Here is a 27,954-nt window from a genome sequence, read left to right on the forward strand (position 1 = left end):
ATGCACTCACATTGCCCGATCTGTCACGCGAGTCAGTAGATTGACAGCCGCGAGTAATGAGTATAATATACTCCTGGAAATGGAAAAAAGAACACATTGACACCGGTGTGTCAGACCCACCATACTTGCTCCGGACACTGGCGCTAGCTGCGCAGCATTTGTGCACCGCCGCCGTCAGTGTCAGCCAGTTTGCCGTGGCATACGGAGCTCCATCGCAGTCTTTAACACTGGTAGCATGCCGCGACAGCGTGGACGTGAACCGTATGTGCAGTTGACGGACTTTGAGCGAGGGCGTATAGTGGGCATGCGGGAGGCCGGGTGGACGTACCGCCGAATTGCTCAACACGTGGGGCGTGAGGTCTCCACAGTACATCGATGTTGTCACTAGTGGTCGGCGGAAGGTGCACGTGCCCGTTGACCTGGGACCGGACCGCACCGACGCACGGATGCACGCCTAGACCGTAGGATTCTACGCAGTGCCGTAGGGGACCGCACCGCCACTTCCCAGCAAATTAGGGACACTGTTGCTCCTGGGGTATCGGCGAGGACCATTCGCAACCGTCTCCATGAAGCTGGGCTACGGTCCCGCACACCGTTAGGCCGCCTTCCGCTCACGCCCCAACATCGTGCAGCCCGCCTCCAGTGGTGTCGCGACAGGCGTGAATGGAGGTACGAATGGAGACGTGTCGTCTTCAGCGATGAGAGTTGCTTCTGCCTTGGTGCCAATGATGGTCGTATGAGTGTTTGGCGCCGTGCAGGTGAGCGCCACAATCAGGACTGCATACGACCGAGGCACACAGGGCCAACATCCCGGCATCATGGTGTGGGGAGCGATCTCCTATACTGGCCGTACACCTCTGGTGATCGTCGAGGGTACACTGAATTGTGCACGGTACATCCAAACCGTCATCGAACCCATCGTTCTACCATTCCTAGACCGGCAAGGGAACTTGCTGTTCCAACAGGACAATGCACGTCCGCATGTATCCCGTGCCACCCAACGTGCTCTAGAAGGTGTAAGTCAACTACCCTGGCCAGCAAGATCTCCGGATCTGTCCCCCATTGAGCATGTATGGGACTGGATGAAGCGTCGTCTCCCGCGGTCTGCACGTCCAGCACGAACGCTGGTCCAACTGAGGCGCCAGGTGGAAATGGCATGGCAAGCCGTTCCACAGGACTACATCCAGCATCTCCACGATCGTCTCCATGGGAGAATAGCAGCCTGCATTGCTGCGAAAGGTGGATATACACTGTACTAGTGCCGACATTGTGCATGCTCTGTTGCCTATGTCTATGTGCCTGTGGTTCTGTCAGTGTGATCATGTGATGTATCTGACCCCAGGAATGTGTCAATAAAGTTTCCCCTTCCTGGAACAATGAATTCACGGTGTTCTTATTTCAATTTCCAGGAGTGTACTGTGTGGATAGTAAGTTGGTAGTGTGGGTCTCACGGGGAGCGTGCTAGAGATAAGTCCCTGCAGTCGCACTATCCTGTGTCCTCGGTGGCTCAGTCGGATAGAGCGTCTGCCATCTAAGCAGCAGATCTCGGGTTCGTGTCTCAGTCGGGGCACACATTTTCAACTGTCCCCGTTGATATTTATCAATGTCTGTAAGCAGCTAATGGTCTGGATTCCTTCGTAATTTCATTGTATGAGTGATGCTGAGGGGCCCCTGAGGTCAATAAGATTACCAGGTGATATAGGTCATTTGCGGAACCAAAAATGGCTCTAAACACTATGGGACTTAACATCTGAGGTCATCAGTCCCCTAGACTTAGAACTACTTAAAACTAACTAACCTAAGGACATCACACATCCATGCTCGTGGCAGGATTCGAACCTGCGACTGTGGCAGGACTGAAGCGCCTAGAACCTCTCGGCCACAGCTCGGACATTAATTCCGTCGTAGTGACAGTATCTATAATATAGAAAACCAGTTACAATATGTGTAGAAAATTAGTGAAGAACAATCTGGATCACAATGTTTATTTTATTTAAAATTGATGGTTTCGGCCTAGTATTAGGCCATCTTCAGAAAGGCACCATCAGCTGAAGTTGACGCAGCAGTTGCAGCGACTGGGGTCTGCTTACTCTCCTAGAAATCGTCAACTTCAGCTGATGGTGCTATTCTGAATATGGCCCAACACCAGACCGAAACCGGTCGTTTTAAATAAAATAACCACTGTGATTTAGACTCTTTTTCACTAATTTTATATAGCTTACAAGATCGCTGTTCTTAGAAAACGTTACCAAAAATTTTGGCCAGGTTGGAAATGCCCAACCGATTCAGTGCTTGCATCCAGGCTGGAGCAGATGCAACGTCATACTGATAAGTTGGCACATACTACCAAGTTCTTTGTAGTTTTGACTCGATTTTGTAATCATTGAAATAATATCAGCTGCTCTCTGTCATCCAGCGAATCATCATTCTGTTTCTCCATCCACCCCTTCTAAGTGCTACAATTTTTATTGTCTGGCTTTTTATTAATGTGTATTTATTTTGGAATGTGAGCATTTTTGGGTAATCATTACCTGATAGCAACACATAAGTAGCTTAGAACTACACTTAGTGTCTTCATAACACTTTAACTGGTGTAACCTAAGGCGGTTTGTCTGTGCAATAATTCCTAATGGCGCCGTGCTCCCTGCAGGCGATGCCTACGTTCGCTAAGTCTTTGTTTATTTTTACGTAACCTCATTATCGAAAACTCATCTTCATACAGCCTAAACAATATAAAGACGCCTCAAACATGAAAATAAATGCCGAAATTCCATATTCTAGTTGAAACGAAGCTGTAACATGACGTAACGTTGGCAATCATAAGCATGAATCAGCAGTTTCTAATATCGGTCTATGTGTGGTGCTCATTATACTTAATTTTGTACTCTATGTGTTTATTTTCTTGTTCTTCTTAGCGCAGCCATCCTTTCAGCAGTTCTTCCTGATTCTGCCTGCTCTCTACCGAGCTGAGGGATTTCATTTCTCGTGTTTGACCTGGTCTTCATTCCTTGAGGTTCAGTGCTCGTATATTAACTGAACTTCATTTGTATCCGTTTTCTCTGTCCATTAGATCATTGTATGTCTTTATTTGCAGTATTGTTAATTTAATTTCACATGTACTTTTGCATGTTCTAGGAAAGTACAAAGATTATTCGGCAGAGAAACTGTGCAAAGAATGTGTATCTGCCTTTAAATAAACTTCGTGTAAAGAAATGGGGAAATTATATACGAGTTTTTGGGCAAAATTTTCAAATAAGTAGAAGGAGTGGTATGTGGCTTTGTTAAAGTTGTTCCGAAGTATGTCACTGGTCAACGAGTTGAGAGATGCTGCTCTAGCTGCTTGCGATAACTGAAACGCTTGAAGAAATTATCGTATGGCACTTACCACCTGAAAATTGATGTTCAGGAAACGTGACATTTGTTCCCTGTGGCATGAAGCCTACTTGAGTATTATGAATAACAGACTGTTGGATAAATAACTATAATCAATTTTACCCGCTCTCCAGATGGAGAGCCGTTAATATCTTTGCCTGTTAGTTGTGTGCTCATGCCTTCTTGATTTTTTTTGAATTCTATCAATAAGTGTGAAAAATTAACATCCCTAAGACTTACCATACTTGCAGAAACCATAAAAATTGTGGTTGCCTAAAATCATATGATGTTGGTAGGAGATGGGCGGTGGGCTAATTTAGTCGTCTTGAAAACTGAGATTCAGTTTTTCGTGGGCAAACTAGTAAATGGATAGTACTAATCGCCTTAATAAAGTAACAGATATAAACGAAAGAACTAATTTTGTCACACATGGTTCGTCTTTGATTCTTCTACGAACTAAAGCGTCTGCAAGTACCTACCTAGTAAAAGATTTTGATTTAGGTTAATTGCTAGTGTTTCGAATTATTACTGACGTACGCGCTGGAATGTAAATAACTTATAAAATAATGCAGAAGTGTCAGTTGCAATTTAAGTTTATGTATTAATAGAAATTGACATATATCACTTGCAAGTACCTGTGTAGTAAAATATTTTCATCTAGGTTAATTGTTTGTGTTTCGAATTATTGCTGATACACTCAATAATGTTCGTAACTTACAAAATAATATGCCAGTGGCAGTTCAGGTTGAGTTTATGAATTCATGGAAACTGACGTATGTAATTTATTTTCTGAAGGTCATCGTTTAATGAAACAGCTGTTTGTTAAGAAATAACGGTTTCTTGATATAGACCGTCATCAGGTTCTAAAATATTGAAATATTTAGCCCGTCTTCACAATTTCCGTGACGTTACAGATCTGCATATAGTTACAGCAGTGGTCCTGCTAATGTAACTGCATATCAATTACTTTGGTACATATGCAATAGTCCTTTCCAAGAGTGAAACTGCGTGTTAAGAGTATTCTGTCATATAGCGGAATAATTAAGCCACAACCTCCAGAAAACTCAACTTCTATAAAACTGTAATGTCTGGGAGATGGCGAATGGTTCTTGGACAAATGACACATCAGATTTTTACTCCTGCTGATGTTTAGCTCATTCTATCTGTTATATTTCTCTGTTCACAGTGAAATATGGCGACGAATGCGTGGGCAGTATCGCACAGTGTTCATTTTGTTGATGGTGAAATTGAAAAGATGCAGGATTAAATCCGATACGAACAATTTACGCCTCTGTAAAAGCGCCGAGGTGTCCGCAGGCTTAAGAACGGGCGCCGCAGCGTCAAAAGAGACGTTCTCTCCCATTATGTAGAAAGGGGAAAAAAAGAAAATTGCTCTTAATAATGAAAAATTTACGCCACCTTTTCAGATAAATTCTGACGACGAAAAAGCCGTCCACAGCCGGTTTATGATCCGGTTATTAAGGGGCGAGCGATGTTGGTGTGCTACCAATTAGCGATATCAGACACGACCACTAATTGGAAGAAAAGAAAATAAGAAGGTTGGACGAGAGAGATTGGAAACAAGTGGGAAGCTGTGGACAGACTGGGGAAAACATTTAGAAAAGCGATGGAAAAACTCTACCTGGCAGTGTAATTTTCAAACAATAAAGTATCAATGAAACGTCACAACATTACAAGGGATTTGCTTTCAAATATAATCCCACGAGCTACGGAAAATTACTCAATGTTTCGAGTGAAAGGATTACTCATCAGGTGCCAACCTGTTACTGCCCAGTCTAGCTCGTCCAAGAGGAGCAACTCAGCATGTTGTACTTGAGTGAGTGATCTAAAGTTATCCGGAAATATATTTAGATGTCTAATTCCTACAACTATCGTATGTTATCAGTTATTAGTGTTCAGATATCTAATTACCACAACTATCCAATGTTATCAGTTATTAGAAGACGAATGCGTTTGAGAGTGAACAGATGTCTTCACTATAGGACGTAGATGCTAGTTGATTCAGTTCGTACAGCTCTAACATGATATCCGAGCTATTATAAAAAATTCTGTCAATGGTTACTGTTTTGTAGGTCACACAAGAATGCAGTATTACGTGGGGATGTTACACTGTCTGGAAGAAACTACGCAGCATAAAACGTGTATATGGTTTCAAAGCAAGCTTTGATGTAGGATATTTATCGGATGACTGCGCACCAGGTTCATACAGCTCAACCAGTACCTCAAGAAAAATGTATAAAATGACAACCACTGTAACACCCGAAAATGTGATGAAATGAAATGGAATGTTGTGTGGCGAGGGCCTCCGGTGGGGTAGACCGGTCGCCTGGTGAAAGTCTTTTTAGTTGACGCTACTGCGGCGACCTGTGGGTCGATGGGGATGATATGCTGATGAAGACAACGCAACAACCAGTCCCCGAACGAAGAAAATCTCCAACACAACCGGGAATCGAACTCGGGCCCTTTTCATAGTATTCCGCCGCACTGTCCACCGAGCTATCGAGGCGCACTGTAAACTTCATAAATTGCATGTACATTCTCCTGTGAGCCGCAATATATCAGTAGCACACAGAGGTGACAAGTCACGGGAAGTATTGAATATACAAGGTATAAAGGCACAGTGCACTGGCGGTGTTGTCTTTGTACTCAGATGATTCACGTGAAAAGGTTTCCGGCGTGATTATGGCGAACAACTCTGAACGCAGAACAGTAGTTGGAGCAAAGACGCCTGTGAAGTTCCATTTCAAAAATCGTTTGGGAATTCCGTATTCCGAGATCTCTAGTGTGCCGAAAATATCAAATTTCAGGCATTACCTCTCAACACAGACAAGGCAATGGCCGACGGCCTTCACTTAACGACCCGGAGCAGCGGCGTTGACATTAAGTTGATAGCGCGTAGAAATACATATGGGACGTACGACGAACGTATGTCTTAGAGCAGTGCGGCTGTGGCAGGAGACGACCGACGCGCGTGCCTTTGATAATAGCACGACATCGCCTGCAGCGCCTCTCCTGGGCTCGTGACCTTATCGGTTGGTCCCCAAAAGTCTGGAAAATCGTGACCTGATCAGACGAGTCACGATTTCAGTTCATAAGAGCTGATGGTTGCGTTAGAGTGCGGCGCAGACACCAAGAAGCCATAGACCCAAGTTGTCACCAAGGCAAAAGGAGGTCCAACATGATGTTAGGAGGTATCCCACGGCTTTCGTCACCTCAGTATCTGTGATTCTTTGCTATGTTTTTAATAGCCACCATCAAGATGTCGTATGACTATGCCTCCGTACTGAGGTCTTCTAAGCGCAAAAAGCTAATAAACACCGCATAACCCTGAGGTGTGTATGGCTATTAAATTAAATTCTAATTCCATGTCAGACAATGTCACCTCCACATCACGCCTCGATACTCTGTTGTCACTGGTCAGCATAACATAAGCCTCAAACCCATGTCTTCTTCCTTGAGAGAATAACTTCTAATATTACGTCATTCGTTGTATTTCAGCAGTAGGTTTTCATAAAACAGTTCTAAGCAAATATTCAGCCATAAGAGGATTTTTGACATGGTTATAGTTCTTAAGTAGCTACCCAAATAAAAGGATTGCCTGGGCACGGTATTGCTGACGTTGATGAGGTACTCGCTAGATGTTTTCTTTATTTCTACTGCCGCGAAGTCCAAAAACTTGTTTAAAGCAACTCTCTGTGATCGTCTATCTTGTGCTAGCCTCTTCATTACCGTAGAATTATCGCAACGTACTGCCATTCGAAGCTGTCTGCTGTAACCTTTCTCTCCAACTTTACTCCCCACACTTCCCTTCATAACACCGCTGACTATCACAGATCAGTATATGTCCTATCAGTCGAACACATCTTTAAGTCACTTTGTGGCATAATGTTATTTATTTTGTCCTCAGTTCGATTCAGTACCTCTTCATTATTTCTGTGACCTATCATCTAGAGAGGACATAAAGTGTAGAATTGCGATGGAAAGGATAGCGTACCTGAAGAAGAGATATTTGTAAACATTGAGTATAGATTTAAATGTCAGGGATTCTTTTCTTAAAGTATTTGTATGGAGTGTAGCCACGCATGGAAGTGAAACATGGGCGAAAAATACACAAGATGACAATAGAAGCTTCCAAAATGTGGTGCTACAGAAGAATGCTGAAGATGAGATGGGTAGATCACATAACTAATGAAGAGGTACTGAATAGAGTTCGGGAGAAGAGGAATTTGTGGCACAGCTTGACTAGAAGAAGTAATCGGTTGGTAGGACTCGTCCTGAGGCATCAAGGGCTTATCAATTTAGTATTGGAGGGAAGCGCGGAGGATAAAAATAATAGAGGGAGACCAAGGCATGGATACACTGAACAGAATCGGAAGGCTGTAGGTTGCAGTAGTTGCTCGGATATGAAGAAGCTTGCAACGGGTAGAGTATCATGGAGAGCTGCATCAAACCGGTCTCTGGACTGCAGACCACAACATCATCTAATCGTCAGCATTATTCTGTAGCACCACATTTCGGAAGCTTATTTTCTCTCCTATTGTTTATCGCCCCCGTTTCACTTTCATATCAGCCTATACTAAATAGAAATTCTTTTAGAAAAGTCTTACTGACACATTTTGTTAGTTGCAACATATTATACTTTTTGATAAAACCTCTCTTGCTACTGCGAATCCTCACTTGGACCATAGCCAAGCCAGTTATTGCGCAGTATAAATAGCAAAAAAGTCTACAAATTATAGTTTCTCAGTCTTTCAGACGAAAAGCTTTTGTCTGTGAAGCAGTACGGATGTTGAAAGCATCGTTCTTGTGACTCTCAGCTTCCCCTTTTCTGACATGATATCCTGCGAACCAAGGAGGAAGAGCATCGGGCAGATTCCACATTCCTAGATTTCCGAAAAGCGTTTGACACGTCGCCCCACTGGAGACTATTAATGGAGGTTCGAGCATAGGAACAGGTTTCCAGATACGTGACTGGTTCAAAGACGTCTTAAGTAATAGAATCCAGTATGTTGCCCTCGACGGCGGGTGTTCATCAGAGACAAGGATATCATCAAGCTAGTCCGAGGGAAGTGTGATACGACCGCTCTTTATCTCTATACACATAAATGTTCTGACGGACAAGGTGAACAGCAATCTGCGGCTGTTTGCTGATAACGCTATGGTGTACGGGAATGTGTCATCTTTGAGTGACTGTTGAGCGACACAAGATGACTTAGACAAAATTTCTAGTTGACGTGATGAATGAAAGCTTGCTCTAAATGTAGAAAGATGCAAATTAATGAAGATGAGTGGAAAAAAGAATCCCTTAATGTTCGAATACAACATTGGCAGTGTGCTGCTTTACAGTCACGTCTGTTAAATATCTAGGCGTAATGGTTGCAAGGTAGTGTGAAATGGAACGAGCACCTAAGGTCGGCAGTAGGGAAAGAGAATGATCGAGTTGTTTATTGGAAGGATTATAGGAAAACGTAGCTCATCTATAAAGAACACTGTTAAGTACTGCGCTACATCTACATGTACATCTACATCTACATGCCTCCTCAGCAATCCATACTTAAGTGCACGTCATAGGGTTCGTCGAACCACTGTCATTCAATTTCTCTACCGTTCCACTAACAGCGCGCGGTAAAAATGAACGTTTAAATCTCTCCGTGCGAGCTCGGATTTCTGTTATTTAATAAAATTGTCGTTTTTCCCTCTGCATGTAGATGTCGACGAAATATTTTTGCATTCTGAGGAGAACGTTGGAGATTGAAATTCCGTGAAAAGATCTCGCCGCAACGAAATATGCCCCTGGTTTAACGATTGCTACACCAACTTGCGTATCATATCTGTGACACCCTCTCCCCTACTTCGAGCTAATACAGAACGAGCTGCACTTCTCCGAACTTTTTTAGCGTCCTCCGTCAGTCCTATCTGTCAAGGGTACTTCAGCAAAGGACAGACGAGCCTAGTGTAACCAGTCTCTTTAGTACACCTGCTACATCTTCTGTATGTTCCACCAATAAAACGCTATCTTTGGTTGTCTTCCCCTCGACATTATCTATGTGATTTTTCCTGTCAATTTATGTTGTTCGTAATTCCTAGGTATTAAACTGAAATGGCAGTGCTTGGTTTCCCCACCAGGACGGATTAAAGATAGACATCGAAACAATTTAGAGGCGTGTTGGTAGACTTGTTAGCGCCAGGTTCTATTAAAATGGGGGTGTTAGGAAGATGCTTTGTCAATTCAAATGGGAATCGCTGGAGGGCAAAAAAATGGCTCTGAGAACTATGGGACTTTACATTTGAGGTCATCAGTCCCCTAGAACTTAGAACTCCTTAAACCTAACTAACCTAAGGACATCATACACATCCATGCCCGAGGCAGGATTCGAACCTGCGACCGTAGTGGTCGCTCGGTTTCAGACTGTAGCCCCTAGAACCGCTCGGCCACTCCGGCCTGCGATGGAAGGCAGACGATTTTCTTTTAGTGAAAAACTGCAGAAAGAAGTTAGAGAACTACCATTTGCCACAGACTGCAGAACCATTTGTGAGCAGAGGAAACTACTGGTATCTGCCATAAATCACACGGTTGTTTACTACGTATGTATGCAAGATGCTTTGTGAATTGAAATGGGAATTGCTGGAGGGCAGACGATTATGTTTTCTTGAAAAACTACAGAAAGAAGTAAGAGAACCACCATTTGCCACTGACTACAGAACCATTTGTGAGGAGAGGAAATTACTGGTATCTGCCATAGATCACACGGTTGTTTACTACGTATGTATGCAAGATGCTTTGTGAATTGAAATGGGAATTGCTGGAGGGCAGACGATTATCTTTTCTTGAAAAACTACAGAAAGAAGTAAGAGAACCACCATTTGCCACAGACTACAGAACCATTTGTGAGGAGAGGAAATTACTGGTATCTGCCATAGATCACACGGTTGTTTGCAGATCTAGAACTAGATGCATTGAATAACATAGGTTCCTCTCCTGCCTCACTCCCTTCACAACTACGGATTCCATTTCAGGTCATTATTACTTTTACATATAACTGCAGTCTAGTTTCTGTACAAATTGTAGATAGCTTTCTGCTCGATGTGTTTTCTAAATCTATTACAGCCAGTACTGTGAAAAGCTTTTTGTTAATGTGCATTCACTAAAAAAATACATTTCTCATTCTTCACTCTGTCTTCTAAGATGAATTATAGGGCCAATAATGCCTCGCATGTCTACATTTCTCCAAACTCCAAACGATCTTCCCTGAGCACTGTTTCTATCGGAGTTTCCTTTCTGCCATAAATAATTCGCGTTGGGATTTTACAACGATGATTTACTGAACTGATGGTTCCATAATATTCACACCTGTCAGCACCTGGCTTCATTGAAATTGGTGTTACTGTATTATTTTTTAAATGTGAGGGTATTTTTCTAGTCCCGTATATATTGTATACCAGGTAGAATATTTTTGACATGACTTCTCCAGGGACTAGTTTTACCGATTTTAAAAAGGCGTCTCATCCTCTGCTCTCAGGAGAAATTTCTTCCATTTGATATCAAAGTTCAATGCCACCATTTTTATCTTGAGAAAGGCTTACTTTTTTTAGTTTCAATGCGGGACGGGACAGGGGAGTTATCAATAATACTTGTAAACCAAGGGCAGCTACAGCTAAGGTACTTCTACATAATTTGTAAAACTTTCTAGAAGTAAAACCCAGCTGTCAAAGTGATGAACATATAGTTGCACGAAAGCACGTTAATCCACTATACTCGTATTTACACTGATCGTCCAGAACATTTTGGTCACCTACCTAATAGTCGGTATGTCCACCTTTGGCATGGATAACAGCGGAGATGCGTTTGTGGCATGGGACCTGTAGGGAGTTGGCACCACATTTGCGCACACAAGTCACCTAATTCCCGTAGATTCGGAGGAGGGATGGGTGGTGAGCTCAGACGCCACATTCAATCACATCCCATATGTGTTCGATCAGGTTCATATCTGGCCAGTTAGGGGGGCAACACATCAATTGGAACTCGCCACGTGTTCCTCGAACCACTCCTGGCCTTGTGACATCGCGCATTATCTTGTTGAATAATGTCAGTGCCTCCGTGGAACATGATCGTCATGAGGAGGTGTACGTGGTCTGCAACCTTGGCCGTCAAGGTGCCTCCCATGAGCTCCACTGGATGGAGTCGCCGGCAGCTTATCTCCGTCCCGCGGTAGAGACGTCAAGGAGCTGTTGCACTGGAAGACGACGTATTTACGCCCTCCCATCTGGATGATGAGTAAGGTATTGGGATTCATCAAACCACCGAACACTCTGTCACTGCGCTAACGTGCAATGCCGATGGTCACGTGTCCATTTCAGTCGCAGTTACCTATGTCACGCTGTTAACATTGGCACCTGCATGGGTCGTCGGCTATGGAGGCCATCTAGGAGCGTTCGTTGCAATGTGTGTTCAGACACACTTGTATTCTGCCCGTCATTAAAGTCTGACGTTAGTTCCGCCACAGATCGCCAGCCTACGACGTCTGAACGTCGTTTCACCTTGGTTTCACCACGTGTTGAAGACACTCACGACAACACTCCTCGAACACCCGACAAGTCGTATAATTTCCGATATGTTGGTGCTGAGCCTCTAGGCCATCATAGTCTGCGATCGCTCAAAGTCAGACAAATCGTGCGCATCCCACTCTTTACACGGACAGCACACTCACTGCTACTAATGCACAGTTCATGTGTCTGACTATCAGTCATTCCTCGTCAGGTGACGCTGCTACCGCCTCGACGGGTTTAAATCGACGGTAGATCGATGTTCGTAATGTTCTGACTGTTCAAATGGCTCTGAGCACTATGGGACTTAACATCTGAGGTCATCAGTCCCCTAGAACTTAGAACTAATTAAACCTAACTAACCTAAGGACATCACACACATCCATGCCCGAGGCTGGATTCGAACATGCGACCGCAGCAGTCACGCGGTTCCGGACTGAGCGCCTGAACCGCTAGACCACCGCGGCCGGCTGTTCTGACTGTACAGTGTATTACACTACCCGCGTGACAACATTTTCAGTTGCATCTTCTGGAGCGTCTATTGCTGTTACAGGTAGTTATTGCAGTTTGAGATTGTCCAGTTGTAACAGCAGGCGTTAATATTCTCAGCAATTATGAAAATTAAAACATACGTGTGACCATCTTTGGTGTGTGTCGCACCGACAGGTATCTCTTAAAACACATCTGATATTCAACGATTGGTTTTAGGGGATTCCAGGTACGATACAGCCAAAGGCAGGCACGCATGTTTCAGTTTTGATAACTGTTGAGGTTTGAGGTTATTTCGGGTCAGCGTATAGCACTACACCCTGTCAATAGTAAACTGAAATAACTGCAAGTAAAAGCAATGGATGTACCAGGAGATGCGACTGAAAATGTTGCGAAGTCGGTAGTGTGAGTCTACAAAGATTTCGATAAAAACTAAAGTGGATTAACGAGCTTTCATTCTGCTATGTGTTCATCACTATTACTCATTTTAACATCTGGATTTTATTGCTCAGAAATATTAAAAGCTATCAAGTATGCTTGTGAAAGCTGAATTCCACAATGCATCCTGAGCGTCACAAACCAATTAGAACCATTCTGACGAAAGAGATTTACCTACGCTAGACGACATACATTTTGGGTGTATCTGTGACTGGTGAGACTGTTGTCTCCCTGTGTCGCCGCTCATAGCGGAGGACTGAGGATAATGAGATCTTTGGAGACGCCGGAGTTGTTTGCCGCTTTTGAGGAGACGCACTGACAGCAGCGCCTGCAGGGTTTCAGGTTTCGGGCTGAAGACGCGGAGGCAGGGCTGCAGGAGACGGGACGGCCACCCGCGCTCCCTGCCTCCGAGCCATTAACGCGATCGCGTTACGCCGCTAACGACGGCCGATCTGGACGGCTGGCAGGCTGGCAGGCTGGGCTGCGCTGCCGAGACTGGCCGCTGCTGCCGCTGCCGCAGGCCTACAGTAGGTGTCCGGTTGCTGGCCGCGTCGTCTCAGAAAACCCGAGCTGCCGCACCACAGCACCGACGACAACGCGGATCTTGAGTTTCCTTAATGGGCGCAAGAATAATATAGGCAAGAAGGTAAACAAATCCAGTGATGGGACGAGAGCCAGAGAGAAGAAAAAATTATGGGAAAATTATCTGCTAGCCGTTACGGTTAAAACACAAAGGACGTCAGATTGGCATGAAACGTATTACGTACTTGGAGATTTAAATGATTATCATTTATGCACAACCGCTTGAAGCAGGCAGACGTGACGCCAACTACATTCGGCATATAAAGAAAGTGTACTAAGAGTGAATAAGTCGTAAATCGCCTTTTGAATATTGCTTGTTTGTAAGAAGCTCGTGTTATGTCTTGTGTAAGGAGGAGAAATGTCTACCAGCAAATACTAGAATTTGACAGCTGCAGTGTCATTGCCTATCAAGACTGCGGTTTGTCGTTCAGCTATGTCACTGGATGTATTGGTCGGTACCCTGTCATCTGAATATGGCATTCATGATTTGCAAGATTTCAATGGTTCCACGTGACTAGCGCCCGAGAGGACAGCAATATTGTTCACTTGGACACTTCTAGAAAAGGGCTTGTCTACAGCAAGGAACGTATCTACACAGTCAGCTGTTGTTCCAGTTTCCTTTCACGCAGCAGCCGAGAGTCATGCCGTCAGTGGGGCACGACATGACACACATGGACACGTGAGAGGAACCACGTCCTTTTTTATATGAGTGCCGGATCAGGGTATATCATCAAGTGGACGTATCTGTGTGTGCAGGCTTCTAGTAGAACGAAAATCCCAGATTACATTTGGGGCTATCACAAGGGCCCAGACTAGTCCTGATGGTTTGATGAGCACCAGTGAGTGCTTCCGTCTTTTCTTAAACTCCAAAACTTGTTGGCAGGTTGAAACTTCGTGGCAGATTAAAACTGTGTGCCGGACCGAGACTCCAATTGAACCGATAATGTACTGGAAATGGTTACGTAAGGCTACTTGGATACCATCTGCAGCCATGCATGGACTTCACATTTCCGACCAACAATGAAATTTTTATGGATAACAATGAGACATATCATCAGGCCGCAGTTGTTTGCGTTTGGTCTGAAGAACATTCTGGACAATTCGAGCGTATGACTAGGCCGCTAAGGTCGCCCGACATGGGACGTAATCGAGACGTCAGTTCGTGCATAAAATCCTGCACCGGCAAAAGTTCTTCGATTATGGACGGCTATAGAGGCAGCATGGCTCAGCATTTCTACAGGGGACTTCCAACGCCCTGTGGAGTCCATTCCACGTCGAGTTGCAGCACTACGTGGGGGAAAAAGGAGGTCCGACCCGGTATCAGAAGGTATCCCGCGACTCACCTCACCTCACTGCATCAGTTACGGGTAGAATCCACACTATATTAATAGTGTTTTCGCTATCCTTCTCAAGACACAGGTATTCTTATGTCCAGACCAAGAGTGCAACAAAAGCTATGAATTATTTTCTGCAACTAAAAGAAGATACAATGCTGAAACTAATTCACTCCCATTTTTCCAGCACTTACAATACTTTTGCAACTAAAAAGTCATTTTATAAATTTTTGGTCCTGTTTTGCCCTGAGGCTCCTGAAGGAATATATAAAGCTTCGGAAACAGTAATTCACAGACACTTACCACTGGAATTGTTGTATGCGAAAGTGTAATATCATTCATTAAGTACAAAGGGACTCTGTCTTTTTTTTGTTCGAAATGGTCAAGTGCGGTTAGCAATCAGTTGTTCCCTGAAACTGCCTGGTCGGCTGTATACACATTATTTTAGGGGGTACAACAGGAAGCTTTGTCTTCACGTTAGCTACGAATTTCTCTGTAGTATTACCTATTAATTACATCACCTCTACATTTATTGCTTGAAGCAAACTTCGTACTCCACTGAGTTCATTTTCTGCATAGCTTCCTGAAATTGTTTAACCAAGTCCAAAAATCCTGGAAATGAGTAATGTTCACCTCACTTGCAGTTTAGAGCGTCCAGTCTCCTAATCTCACTCACTGTTTTCTCGAGAGAAGTTCTGTATCTTTCGGGTAGCTTTCCTTCCAAACTTTTGAGAGTTTCATTTGGCTCAAGTTTCATATTTGTTGCAAATCTTTTATCCGTTTATAAAATTCAAGTTCAGATTTTACGAAACGAAACCGCCTTTGCATACTGCTTGTATATATGCGTTTTCTGCCTGCTTCCTTTAACTAGAAATTTATAGCCTATCCTTTCTCACTGGAAGTTACTGCTGTACATGTTTTGATTGGACTTGGAGCCTACTGTATTTCTGTTCTCGACTTTAATTAGCAGACTAATCATCGTTCGAATCACAATTCACGTAATCCAACGAGTTTTTTCCTGTTTCCACTAATGGTTCCACAGTTTACAACGAAATGTCGACATCATTCGAATGAATGTCCAAGAAATTAACTAATAAATAACACATATATACATCTTTAGGAAAAATAGGAGATTTAGATCGCATATCACGTTCTTCGTATTTCATGTTTGCAAGTTGAAAACATTAATTGGATTCCACATTACTGTGAAACTCTGGAACCTGTTCAAAGTCACGTGCTATAAGAAAGCATATACGAATGAATCACAAAGAAAATTGGTTCAATTTTCCTCCATTGTTAACATTTGATGGTAAAGCGAAGGCAACTGCTAATTATTGTGGATGTTAAGTGCGTTGTAAATTCGAGTGGATAGTAACTGTGAACAACTGCGTCAGAGAAGCTATCAACGGAAACTGAAATTCATGTTCCAAATTACGATCACGTTGCGCTGTGTTATCTGTTTACGGATGTGCCATCAACCTAGGAAATATATCCACCGCTTTGTGCATGTGCTGCCCGCTACAACTACGCCAGGAGCTTACATTTCTCCACATGCCTGGAGAGATTGGAATTTGGCAACTTTCAACATAAAAAAAATACGTGCAATGTGTGTTGTCAGCTAAAATTTTGGCATAGTGTTTCTTTCGGTGTATTCTTTCTGTTTGGAAGCATTCTGGACTGGTTTTAGCATGTCACAGTGGGCAGTTCCCTTGTGAGCACAGAAGCCTTTTGTAGCTTCGATGGCCAATGTCTCCAGTAAGATGGTCACCACACAACAAATGCAAAAATCCTGTGAAACCTACAGTGGACCCCATCCCACGTACTCCCAAAAGTACAAGGACGAAGCCCCATCCACAGATACCATAATCCATCCACAGACACCATAATCCATCCTCTCCTTCCCATTTCCTTCGTCCCCCTCCAGTAATTGAAGACAATCTTGTTATCAGTCTTTTCGAAAACAACCTTCTTTTCGAATGTCTCTACACCCTGTATCAAATCTCCCTAGCTGCTCAGTATGTATTCCCCTTCTCTATAACAGCCACCTGTACCCACAACCAAATCAAATTTTCCCGTTTAGCAGTTCTCTCGAAGCATTCCATGTCGTTTTGCAGCGTTATTCAAATGCCTTGCTGACTCAGACCATGAACTTATACCTGAAATGTATCGTTCCTTTCAACCCTTCCCAGCTCATCCCACATGAAGATTCCAACTTTTCCTTTCCTATCCCAAAATGTATCCCAAACGTCATGTAACCCGAACATACCATCTATCAGCTTCTATCGATGTTCACATTTCAGATCCTTTTGCATAAAACATCCTGCTCAATGCTTCCCACATTCCAGTCCAAATGACCATGCGCCCCCTTCAAATAAATCATAATTTTCATCAAAACACCGTCAAGTTATTAACAGCATCAACTATTTTTAACTATTTTTATTTTATGTTAATCTAGAATAATAAGGAGTTAAATAAATAAATAGTAAATAAAAAAAGGTGATCGTTGCTAGTGCTCTGAGTCGGGAATGGCTAGCTTTCGGGCGAATGGTCCTCGTTAAAATAGAGAAACACGGGGTTGACGATGCTAATGAAGACACACAGTACGTAGACAGGCACAACACACAGTAAGCAGACAGGTACAATGAAAAAAAAAAAAAAACAACAGGGGATACAGTTTCTCCCAGTAAGGTGGCGTAAGGATGTCGCATTGAACAGAGATTTTGTTGAAAAATAGTCTGTTCTAAGTCAGTGGTTTGAAAAGTTCTCGGAATCACCACGAGAGGTCAGTGCTACAGCAACGAGTTGCTCCCGTGATACTCATTGGACTGTTCCCTGTAAACACGTGCCACATCAGTGCTCTTGGGAGGGAGCTGTGGCGGTGACGTGGCTCTGTTGTTATTGCCGCGTAGTGATGGAATAAATCGAGATTCGAGCAGTGATTAAGTGCTTCGTAAAGAAAGGCATGAAAGCAAAGGACATTCATGCCGATTGCCAGAATATTCTGGAGGACTCTGCTTCTTCACATTCAACTGTTAAAAAGTGGACAAATGAATTTATATTTGGTCGGGAAAGCTTAGATGATCATCCCCGCAATGGTCGCCCAAGATGTGTCACTATTCCAGAAATCATTGGAAAAGTGTATAAAATGGTCATGGGACATCGCCGATTGAAAGTGCGTGAAATTACTGACGCCGGCCATATGACATCAATTTAACTGAAGAATTAGAAATGGAAACGTTATCTTGACGCTGGATCAAAATCATGTGCCGTCGCCCTGGCACAATTAGATGAACTAAGGTATGAATTGTTGCCACACCCGCCTTATTCACTTGATATAGCTCTGTCAGACTTCCATCTCTTCCCTAAACTGAAAATTTTTCTTGGTGGACGAAGATGCACTGCAAACGAACAATTGATAGCCGGAGTTGACAACTATTTTGCAGGCCTGGAGGAAACTCATTTTCTAGATGGCATCGAGGCACTGGAACATCGTTGGACGAAGTGCATTACTCTACAAGAAGATTACACTGAAGTGATGTAAGAACTTTTTCCCTATTCCGTTACAAGAACTATTCAAACCACCCTCGTAGCCAAAGAACTGGGAAATAATATGGTGTATTAGTATCCTGAATAAAACCAACCTGCTTTCAGAAAGAAAAAGTGTTGGATTGCTTACCGAACGCCCCTCCTACTATTTGATCAACACTTGTTCGCAGAGGTTTCTGTGTACTAGCTGGTCTGCTTGAGCGCCTTAGCCTGAAGCAGGAGGCAGTCACTTACCGGCTCTGAGGCGGACGTCTCGGCTGACGATGCTGCCCACGGGGTTGGTGGCCCTGCAGCGGTAGGAGGCGGCGTGCACGTCGGGGCTGTACTCCTGCGCGGGGAACGGCGGCAGGAACAGGCTGCCGTTGCTCAGCAGCTCCCTGCAACAGCGCGCGCCGGCCGCCCGTAATAACATGCAGATGCGCCGCCTGTTTACACGCCTTGTCTGACCGACGACCCATATTATTAACGACCCAATTTACATACGCCCCTACATGCTGCCGCGCTCCGTCTCAGTTGCAGGCTGCCGTTACTAACGCTCCGCATCAACCGCAGCTGTTCGCGCTTAAATGTCAAGTTGCGTAAGTTATTATCATTGTTATTGTTATTATTATTATACCAACAACGAGAACAATTTCTGCAACTGTTACTAATATACATCAGGCTTAATGTCCCAGTCACCTCACTGAGTTTACTGATACAAGTATTATTTATCATATTTCTTTTCTGCTGTTTTTATCGAATGTGAAGTGGCATTACCATGCTCAGATATGACAGAGAAGTTGTTAAAATATGAAGCTCCTCAACTTATTTTATTTAATGTCTGTTGATACAGTCCGTATTACACATTAATAAAAAAGTGCCATACGTTGATGTTACGAGATTACCAAAGGCTGTTTGCTTTCATTCTAGTTCCCACTTTAATAAGATAGAGCGATGTTTAGAAAAAATCAGACGACGTACGCGTAAAGCTGAAATGGAAAGTTAATGTAGCATTATTCATCCACACCAATATTTAAAGATCCATCGTTACATTTTTGTACAGCCAAATGTCAAGTCAGAAGGTCATAAAACTAACTATTTAATTACTAAAATGTTGATGTAGTATCGTCCAGAGGTCGCGGGGCCACACCACAGACATTAATGAGGGCTCGCTGCAATCCTCAACAATCAAGTGAAGCACTCCGGGAGTCGAAGCCTCCCTCTCAGGTCAGCAGCGCCCTCACGCTGAGGTCAATATAATGTTGAGCAAGTTAGAACTCTGCCCAGTCCATGAGGAGGAGTCAAGGTTATAGTGTTGGACCAGCGAGCTGGACTTGAACTTTCGTAAATGTCGAACATTGTACTTCAAGAGAACAGTCTGTTAATTAGTGCATCATGTGGTGCTTGAAAGTCACTGGTAGTTGTAAGTTATCCAGTACATCTATGGCGAAGAACTGTGTCAAAGTTGAATACACGTTTTATTCTTTTATGCTGTGAAGTGAACTAATATTTCATGTTTTCTAATTCGATGACTCTTCTCCCAGAGCAATCAATGAACTCACAGTTATCGACGGGCGAAAGTAGTTTCGTTTGGTCACACCAGTTCGTTTACAAAAAGTCATGTAGCTGCTTTGTCTAAACGAAGCATTTTGGTCGAAAAATGCTCTACATAAAGCTTCAGTCGTGAACCAAAGGAAAGAGGGACATTTATATAGAAACAACGTGCTTCAGCCACTTTTGACTGAGGGAACTACCTTGAAATGTTATCGAGTGCGTATGGTGTACCTTTCTTTTCATGTACCCACCGGAGATTGTCAACATGAACCAATAAGTATCCTACATGTCTGCTTTTACTACAGCCAGAGTGCAACTGCCTCTGTATGTCACAGTCAGATCCGAGGGTCGTTTTTATAAACAAAAAACTTTTAAACTTAATTTTTGACTGAATCCGCGCCAAAAAATTGCTAAAGGCATTTTATTCTGCAAATTACCTCTACTTTCTGCAGGTGAGGTTCCATAAGCATCGAGAACTCACTATAAATGTATGTTTAAAAAAAATTGCCGGAAGACTGAATCAATGTAGATGTTCATTGTTACATCAGATAATGACGCGCGAGTACCTGCAAGAAAGTTACTAAGGATTAGGACCGATGAAGGACGAGAAATTCTTAGCTAGACATAACGGATTGTGCTGTATCGACTGTTAACTGAGCTGTGTGTGGAACTTGGCCAGCTGTAGCTAATCATGCGTTTAACAACTCCATATAAAGAGGCTGAATTAATAGCTATTTGTGCTGGCATTTTACTGTGTGTCGGATAGTCGACCTACTACTGTCTCCTTGTATTGTGATCATTATCGCAAACATTGACGCACTCAGGGGCATTGAACGTGTAATTTTCTGCAGATGAACAGTCTTATTCCGGAGCCGACATGCAAAAACATGTCAATGAAAGGAATGTTTGACGATGAGGGTTGGTTTTTAGAGCGATCGCTATGAATTCAAAATTTTTATGAGCACAGGCATTTTCAGTATTAGTCTCGTTAGCTTTGTTGTGAGTCTTCGTTCAAAAATGGCTCTGAGCACTATGGGACTCAACTGCTGTGGTCATTAGTCCCCTAGAACTTAGAGCTACTTAAACCTAACTAACCTAAGGACATCACACACATCCATGCCCGATGCAGGATTCGAAACTGCGACCTTAGCAGTCGCACGGTTCCGGACTGCGCGCCTAGAACCGCGAGACCACCGCGGCCGGCTTGTGAGTCTTCGTACACAGTATTTTCCAATATAGTGCAACAACACGATTTTTGTGAAAATGTTGTCAACATCTACCGAGCTGATCTATTTTGATGAAAACCGCGATTGTAATGCGAGCTGTCTCGTTCACTTTGTGTCCAGAGAGTAGAACTGTATAGTATAGCTGCAGACAACTATTGCATACTTTAAATATATGAGAAGTTAGGACCTGTACAACATTAGGGTAGAAAAGTGCTTCAAAACAGCAGTAACTGCTATCAATCTTGTAGATAATTCGCGTTGTTTTGAATATCGATCTTATTCAAACACTATTTATTTATTTTTATTCATCCAGATATGTTTGGACGCACATGTGTCATCTTCTGTGTGTCAAATTTATTTCTGTAGAGTAACATACAAAGTTTACAATCATTTCTCTATTGAAGACCTAAAAATTATGAACAATTTATTTGTTTTGTCTCGGTTTTCATCTGAAAACTACAGTGCTAGGAAAAATGCGTTATTATAAATGGGTTTCTGTGCCCTTTTTTGTCGTTTTTGACAGCATGTGGCCTGAAAAGTAATCATGAAGAAAATTCTTTGTGCGTTTCTGAAATACTGTTTCGTGGGTAGAGGTTACATTTGTTAATGTACATACGTTTTCCGTCCTGTTACGTATCTCTGGTATATATATCTTTCTGCTGCTACTGAGTGCACTGTTTCCACACCGTTATTTATGAAATTTTGCTTTTCGTGTTCTGACACTAGACGGACCAGCCTGACCCAACCGACCGCCGCGTCATCCTCTGCCAACGGCGGAGCTTGATGCGGTATGGAGGGGCATGTTGTCAGCACACCACTCTCCTGGTCGTTCTCTGGTTTCTTGACCTTGTAACCGGTAGTAATCGTTCGAGTAGCACCTCAGCTGATCTCAAGAGCCTGAGTGCACCCCGTACCATTTCTCCCATCAGGGAAAAAGTCCCTGGCAGTATCGGGAACCGAACCCGGGTCCTCCGTATGGCAGTAAGCCACGTTGACCACTTTTCTTTTTTTTTTTACCACTCAGCTAAGGAGGGGGACGAAATAATGATATAATGCTTACTACAGAAAAACAGTTTAATGAATTACTGTTGTACAAACAACAAACATAGGAAACTTCTTCGGAAAAGCATATTACTGCTTAACATCTAATAGTACGTAAAGTATATAATGAGTGTACCGTATAAAGAAGTGTCATTCGGTATTTCCACTGAACTACTTTTGTGACGATATAGACTTTCTCGGCGTATTAACAGATCAAATTCTTGTCGGGTCTTCAACCGGATCAAACTGCCATTTGCACACAATATTTCAGTGGTCCACCTGGCCGCTATCATCACGTGGGAAAAGCTAAGCCGCTCTCGCCTATAACTGGCGAGAGCAGCTTAGCTTTTCTCCCCTGACGATGGCGGCCAGGTGGACCGCGGAAATGTTGTGTGCAGATGAAAGTTTGATCCGGCTGAAGACCCGACAAGAAGCTGACATCCGTTACCTAAACGTTGTAATAACTTATTAGCAAAAATCCACAATGATCACTGACTCGTTTAGGAACTTCATTTCTATCATTGCTCACAATATTCTCTACAGTTTACTTGTCACGTAATACACAGCACGTGACCATGTGGAAATTGGAGAAGAACGAACAATGATAATTTGGAGTGTCGTGCTTCAGAAAGGTGCCCAAAATTGTCTGGACAGAGAAAGAACTGGTGGAGAATTTAGTTTATGTAGAATGTTCGTAAAAAAAGAGACAGATGTGTAAACGGAGTCAATGTGGCAGAGTATCAAATAGTAGATAACTTTATACTGGAAAGGATTAAATTTAGTTAAAACGTTTTATGGTTTTTTATTTTGCTATTCAATTACAGTTATCTTTATAGATCACCTTTTTGTACTATCTCAAGCAATCGTCTTGAGGACTAAGAATAAAAATTAAATCTTGCATATAATTTGAAATGCTAGATGTAAAATACATTAAGTATTATAAAATAATGAGATAATAAAATTCCCACACCCGGTTTCTTTTTCACTAAATTTAAAGGCATCCTGTTACATTTTATATATTAAAATCAAAAATAAAAATTAAAAATCAATCCAATATCGACATCTGGTGGTTCCAAAACAGATAAAAATACGTTAAGTTTGTTAAACTGTTCCATTTGAATAAGAAACGAAAACATACTATCCAATATTGTAAACACGATACAGAAAATTTTGGGAATGTATGTTGAGCATTGGTGGGGATATTAACAAGAGTTAGGAAGAGGTTGCACCACACGATTCGGAATATTGACGACTGAATAATTTTTTCTCGGAGGCTCCGAAATGACGTGGGAAGATTCATGAAGTCTTCATCAGTGCATCACAGCAAGGTGTGTATCGTATCCTGTTGACATTTGATTCTGTTTCTTCCCAAGTGTTTCTTATTTGGTAGTTTCCGGGAGGGCTGATGGTTCGATTGGTGCAACATGTCATTGTTGCAGAATTTCACATTGTCTTATTCTTCTTCATGTCTGAAGGTAGTCGAAAGGGTATGCCGTGCAGGCAGTCTAAGATGGCGAGCCATCAGCTTGCAAGCAGAACAGCACAACGTTGGTGTGGATACAAAGTGAAAGTTAGAGACTGCGGTCCCAGTGCCCAGTGGCACCGATATCGGTGGACTCTGTGACGACTGACGTCAGCCAAAGACGGCCGATCATTTCAAATCAGTAAGCCACTGAGCGTGTGGACTGGTTGTAATCGATCTCATCTCCCGAACGTACAGACTTCGGACAAAAATCACTGGAATCAAAATTAGTCTGTGGTTTTGTGGAATCCTCAGAATGAAAATGACAATAACCGGGATATAGCTCCGAATATGTGGGCTGAAATCCACATTTATTGCAAACCACAAATAGGAAAATTCTTTATCAGAAATTTTAGGTGTAAATTATAACCTCAAAAAATAACTTGTTCAAATAAGAAGGGTTTCGTATTTTATGCTTAAAGTTACTGTAGTGGATCTTCTTTGTGCTGCTGTATGTGGGCATTAGCTGCCTAGAAATTATTGTTACAGCTTACCGGCGTTTTATGCCATCAGGGTGGTGATTCTGTTACATGAAGTGGGTTTCAAATGTTTTGTACACGTTTCCACTTTCCAGTGCTTTAGGTATTCAGAGTGTCTTATTCAAAGCTTTATGTTTGTCCTTCAAACGTAATCTGAATGAGAGGCATTGAAGGTTGTTTGACATATTTCCGCTCAACAACAAAAAAATTCAGCAAGACAGAGAATTCATGATCTTGTTCTTCAAAGTCACAACAAATCATCTCGAGTACGTAAAAGAACGTTTCCTCCTTCTTCTCACAAATCAATGAAACTTATTTATCAATTCAAATAACAATATTCTGCTATGTTGTTTTCGAGATAGTTATGGCTAATTCACATGCATTCAGCATCTTTGTAATAGAAAAAGTCGCATTGCAGCACTCGTCTCCAAGCACGGACAACACTGGGTACCCGTCCAACCCTAGGAGGCTAAAATCTAACCTACTTCGTACGTTAAATAGATTCTAATCTAACCTAATGGCCCTCATAGACGAGCAACTTATTTATCGAAGACACTCTTACCTAGCCACGGATTTGTCAAAGAAGCCCACATATGTACCAACAAAGCCTGCCATTTTAACTTAACTTCTGAAACATACACTGTTGTGTATGCTGTATTTTGACAGTAATGGAAATAGCTACAACTGCAGATAAAGCATTTCTAACAGTGACTCTGGCAGTGTATTTAAAAGGAGGAGATGATGATGAAAGCTAGACGCTAGTCCAGGGAATTGTTTAAAATGAGAGAGAAATACATATATGAAAAACCGTTAAAGAATATGATGAAGTCGGAACAAGATGATTACATTAACTTTCTGCGTTGGGACAGTGAAATTTAATAACTTTGGTTCGAATTGCTTCGCCTTCGCAACGAAAAAGACAGAAGTATCAATATGCGAAAATTTATTGTCTTCTACTTCGTCCTCTAATGATAGGTTATTAATATACCACGGCGTGGAAACATAAAATAGCCTACATTGTCTGCGGAAGAACAGGAGAACTTCTCGCTTGTGCGTTTTGCGTAGAGTACTGATTTCCTTATTAACCTCTTCCTGCGCAATATATCGCTGATAGATGCCAGTGGTATTTTGTTTTTCCAGCCGATCGTAATTCCCATGGTTGTGGACATAAATTGTAATAGAATTGTTTTTTTCCTGAATATGTGCGGCGAAAGATAAGTAGAACAGTGTCTGTGTTTGGCAAGCACTCCAAACAGCATCATAAATGGTTAAATATTTGGCAAACATAGTAAAACAGGACAAATTATTTAATCGTTTACGGGGGACTTAACCACCCTGGCCCCGCCAAAAACTGCCGGAGGAGATCGGGCACACTGTGACCGAGCTGTCGGCCGATGTTATCTGGGACTCTGGCGACGGCGTCTGGCGACCGTTGGTAGCCGGCGTTGTGACTGCAGTCTTAACTGCGCTGCCGGATACGCCTTGAGATACCAACTTAAAATCTAGCACAAGAATTTCCAATTTTTTCTGCGTAAATTGAAGAAGCATCAATGGTACGTCTGAGAAATATACGGAAGTTTCGTTACATGATCCGGCTGGGAGATGGAGAATACTATCATGACCTATTGGAGAAAGCTGTTGTTTTGGGAAAAGCTTCCTTGCATCTGTCGCTACGGCTACGGGCAATGAAGTTGTTCAGCGTGAAGTGTGACAGGGATGTCATGAGACCATGTACCGGACATCGGTGTGACAATCGAGTGAATAATATTCAAGTCAGGCGATATCAACGAATTTTTATTACTATCAGGTACAGAATTATTGAAGAAATACAACAACGAGCCACTTTTTATACATTTTTTTACGCTGAGACCCATTTAGGGTTTTCGCACTTGTTCAGTGGAGTAATATAACTACATCTTCATTGGTATTACATTTTTATCGACTACATTTTAAGTGCTCCAGCTTCCCTGCGAAAAATAACATTTTTTTAGTTATTACGTTTTCAAAAGTTTATATTTAAGTTTAATTTAAGTGTTAGGTTTTGTTACTTTTGTTATATAACTTGTAGCTCCCTGTTTCGCATTTCTTTGCATAAGCCACACTCTTCTAGCTTCGCTGATGGACCGATGCAGCGAAGCAGCGGCAGCAACGAAGCAGGTGACCGACTCAGGTGTTTGTTTACGTCGGAAAATAATTCTGAAGTAAAGTCACACTTTTGTTACATATTTAGAAGAGGTTTCTAAAGTAAACTGTATTTATGGCCTTAATAATGCCGACTTTGAAACCTGCTACATACCTCTGTATGAACGAAAAATGAATGATGTAATTTTCGTTGCAGAACACACTATTTGTGTAATGTCATGAATAGCGCTGGGGTATTTTACAGGTAAAACTTTTTCAGATTAATTATACAAAATTGACAGTATCATAAGTTAATTAGTGGAGCGCTGGTTGGCTCTAATTAACAAATAATTAATACCAGCTGCACGATAAACTCCGTTTATAGATTATAAAGGCGCTGTCCTTTTCACTTGTCGCCGGGTCAGTGGTTAACCGAGAGCATCTTGAATCGGAGGAAAACGTCTCAGCCATAGTCATAAGCAGTAAATAACATAGTGTTTATCAAAGGCGTCGCCGGTGACCTTAATTGATTTTAATACCGGACACAGGGGCCACAGTGCTGCTAATTACTTGACAATTCGATGCAGGACAGCAGTACACTATGGTGTATAGAAGCTACTGCTCTGCTGGCGAACCTGTAGTAAACGTACGTCATAGAACATAGAGATTGGCATGAGACTAGAAACACAGTTGTTGAAAACTAGTGATAGAGTAAGGTTGGGTGGACAGGTAACTCAAGAAACACTTTGGTACACTCTAGCAGTAGGTCACTAGTCCATTTTAAACTACACCATTCAGGGCATTCCAGTGATCAACGAGTCCCCTTATCGTTTTCTCATGTGGTTAATGTTTACATGGGATGAAGTGGGGCTCCTGACAGTGACTACCATCGTCGCTCATCGGTGATCTACATAAGAATCTTCTTCTCCTTCTTCTTTGTCTGAGCCTTGTCCCGCTGTTACGCAGGGTCGGCCATGGTTAATCGGATATGGCATGGTAAGTTTAAGGGATGGCCGGATGCCCTTCCTGCCACCCCCCCCCCCTCCCCCTTCCGGGAAGGAATTAGTGTATGCCAGCTGTCTGTGTGTCTGTGTCAAATGTAAGCCATGGAATAGTTCGAATGTGTTGCAAATGTCTGCGAGTCGGGTAACGGAGGCGGAACGTGGGGACCAGCCCGGTATCCACCTAGGGGGTTGTGGAAAACCGCCTAAAAACCACATCCAGGCTGGCCGGCACACCGGCCCTACGTCGTTAATCCGCCGGGCGGATTCGATCCGGGGCCGGCGCGCCTACCCGAGTCCAGAAAGCAGCGCGTTAGCGCTTTCGGCTACCCTAGCGGGCTGGTGATCTACATAAGAATCCATTGTACAAATACTGATCGTCCATTCATTCGGCTATAAGCATCCTACAGGTGTCTTGCATCTTCAGCAAGGTAATCCCATCGGTTCCGCTTTGACTCAGAATGTGTTTGAAAAATACTATGTGTCATGTGTGGCTCTTCAGGTCATCTGAGGTCAAAGATATTAGGCACGTCTAGCTCCGCCACCGAGGGAGGTATGGGCGTTGGTCGCGCTCCTACCAATCTCAGTGTGTTAAGCGAGGGTTGAGAGGTCACGGATCAGGATATCTCGCGAACGGCTCCAGTGTCTCGTGGAATCAAAGACACGACACACTGCAGCTGTCATCACTGGCAGCAGGGCCCGCTA

At 42.9% G+C, this 27,954-nt stretch overlaps 1 protein-coding gene across 1 annotated transcript in view; it reads right to left on the reverse strand.

The window, feature by feature from the left end:
* LOC126271931 (Down syndrome cell adhesion molecule-like protein Dscam2) overlaps positions 1-27,954 on the reverse strand; it is a 1,166,847-nt gene that overhangs the window by 435,362 nt on the left and 703,531 nt on the right. The window contains exon 4 of the mRNA XM_049974347.1: positions 18,561-18,703. Coding sequence (XP_049830304.1) covers positions 18,561-18,703 — 143 coding nt within the window. The remainder of the gene's footprint in view (positions 1-18,560; positions 18,704-27,954) is intronic.

The sequence above is a fragment of the Schistocerca gregaria genome, chromosome 5 (genome assembly GCF_023897955.1).
Source record: "Schistocerca gregaria isolate iqSchGreg1 chromosome 5, iqSchGreg1.2, whole genome shotgun sequence".
Lineage (NCBI taxonomy): Eukaryota > Metazoa > Arthropoda > Insecta > Orthoptera > Acrididae > Schistocerca > Schistocerca gregaria.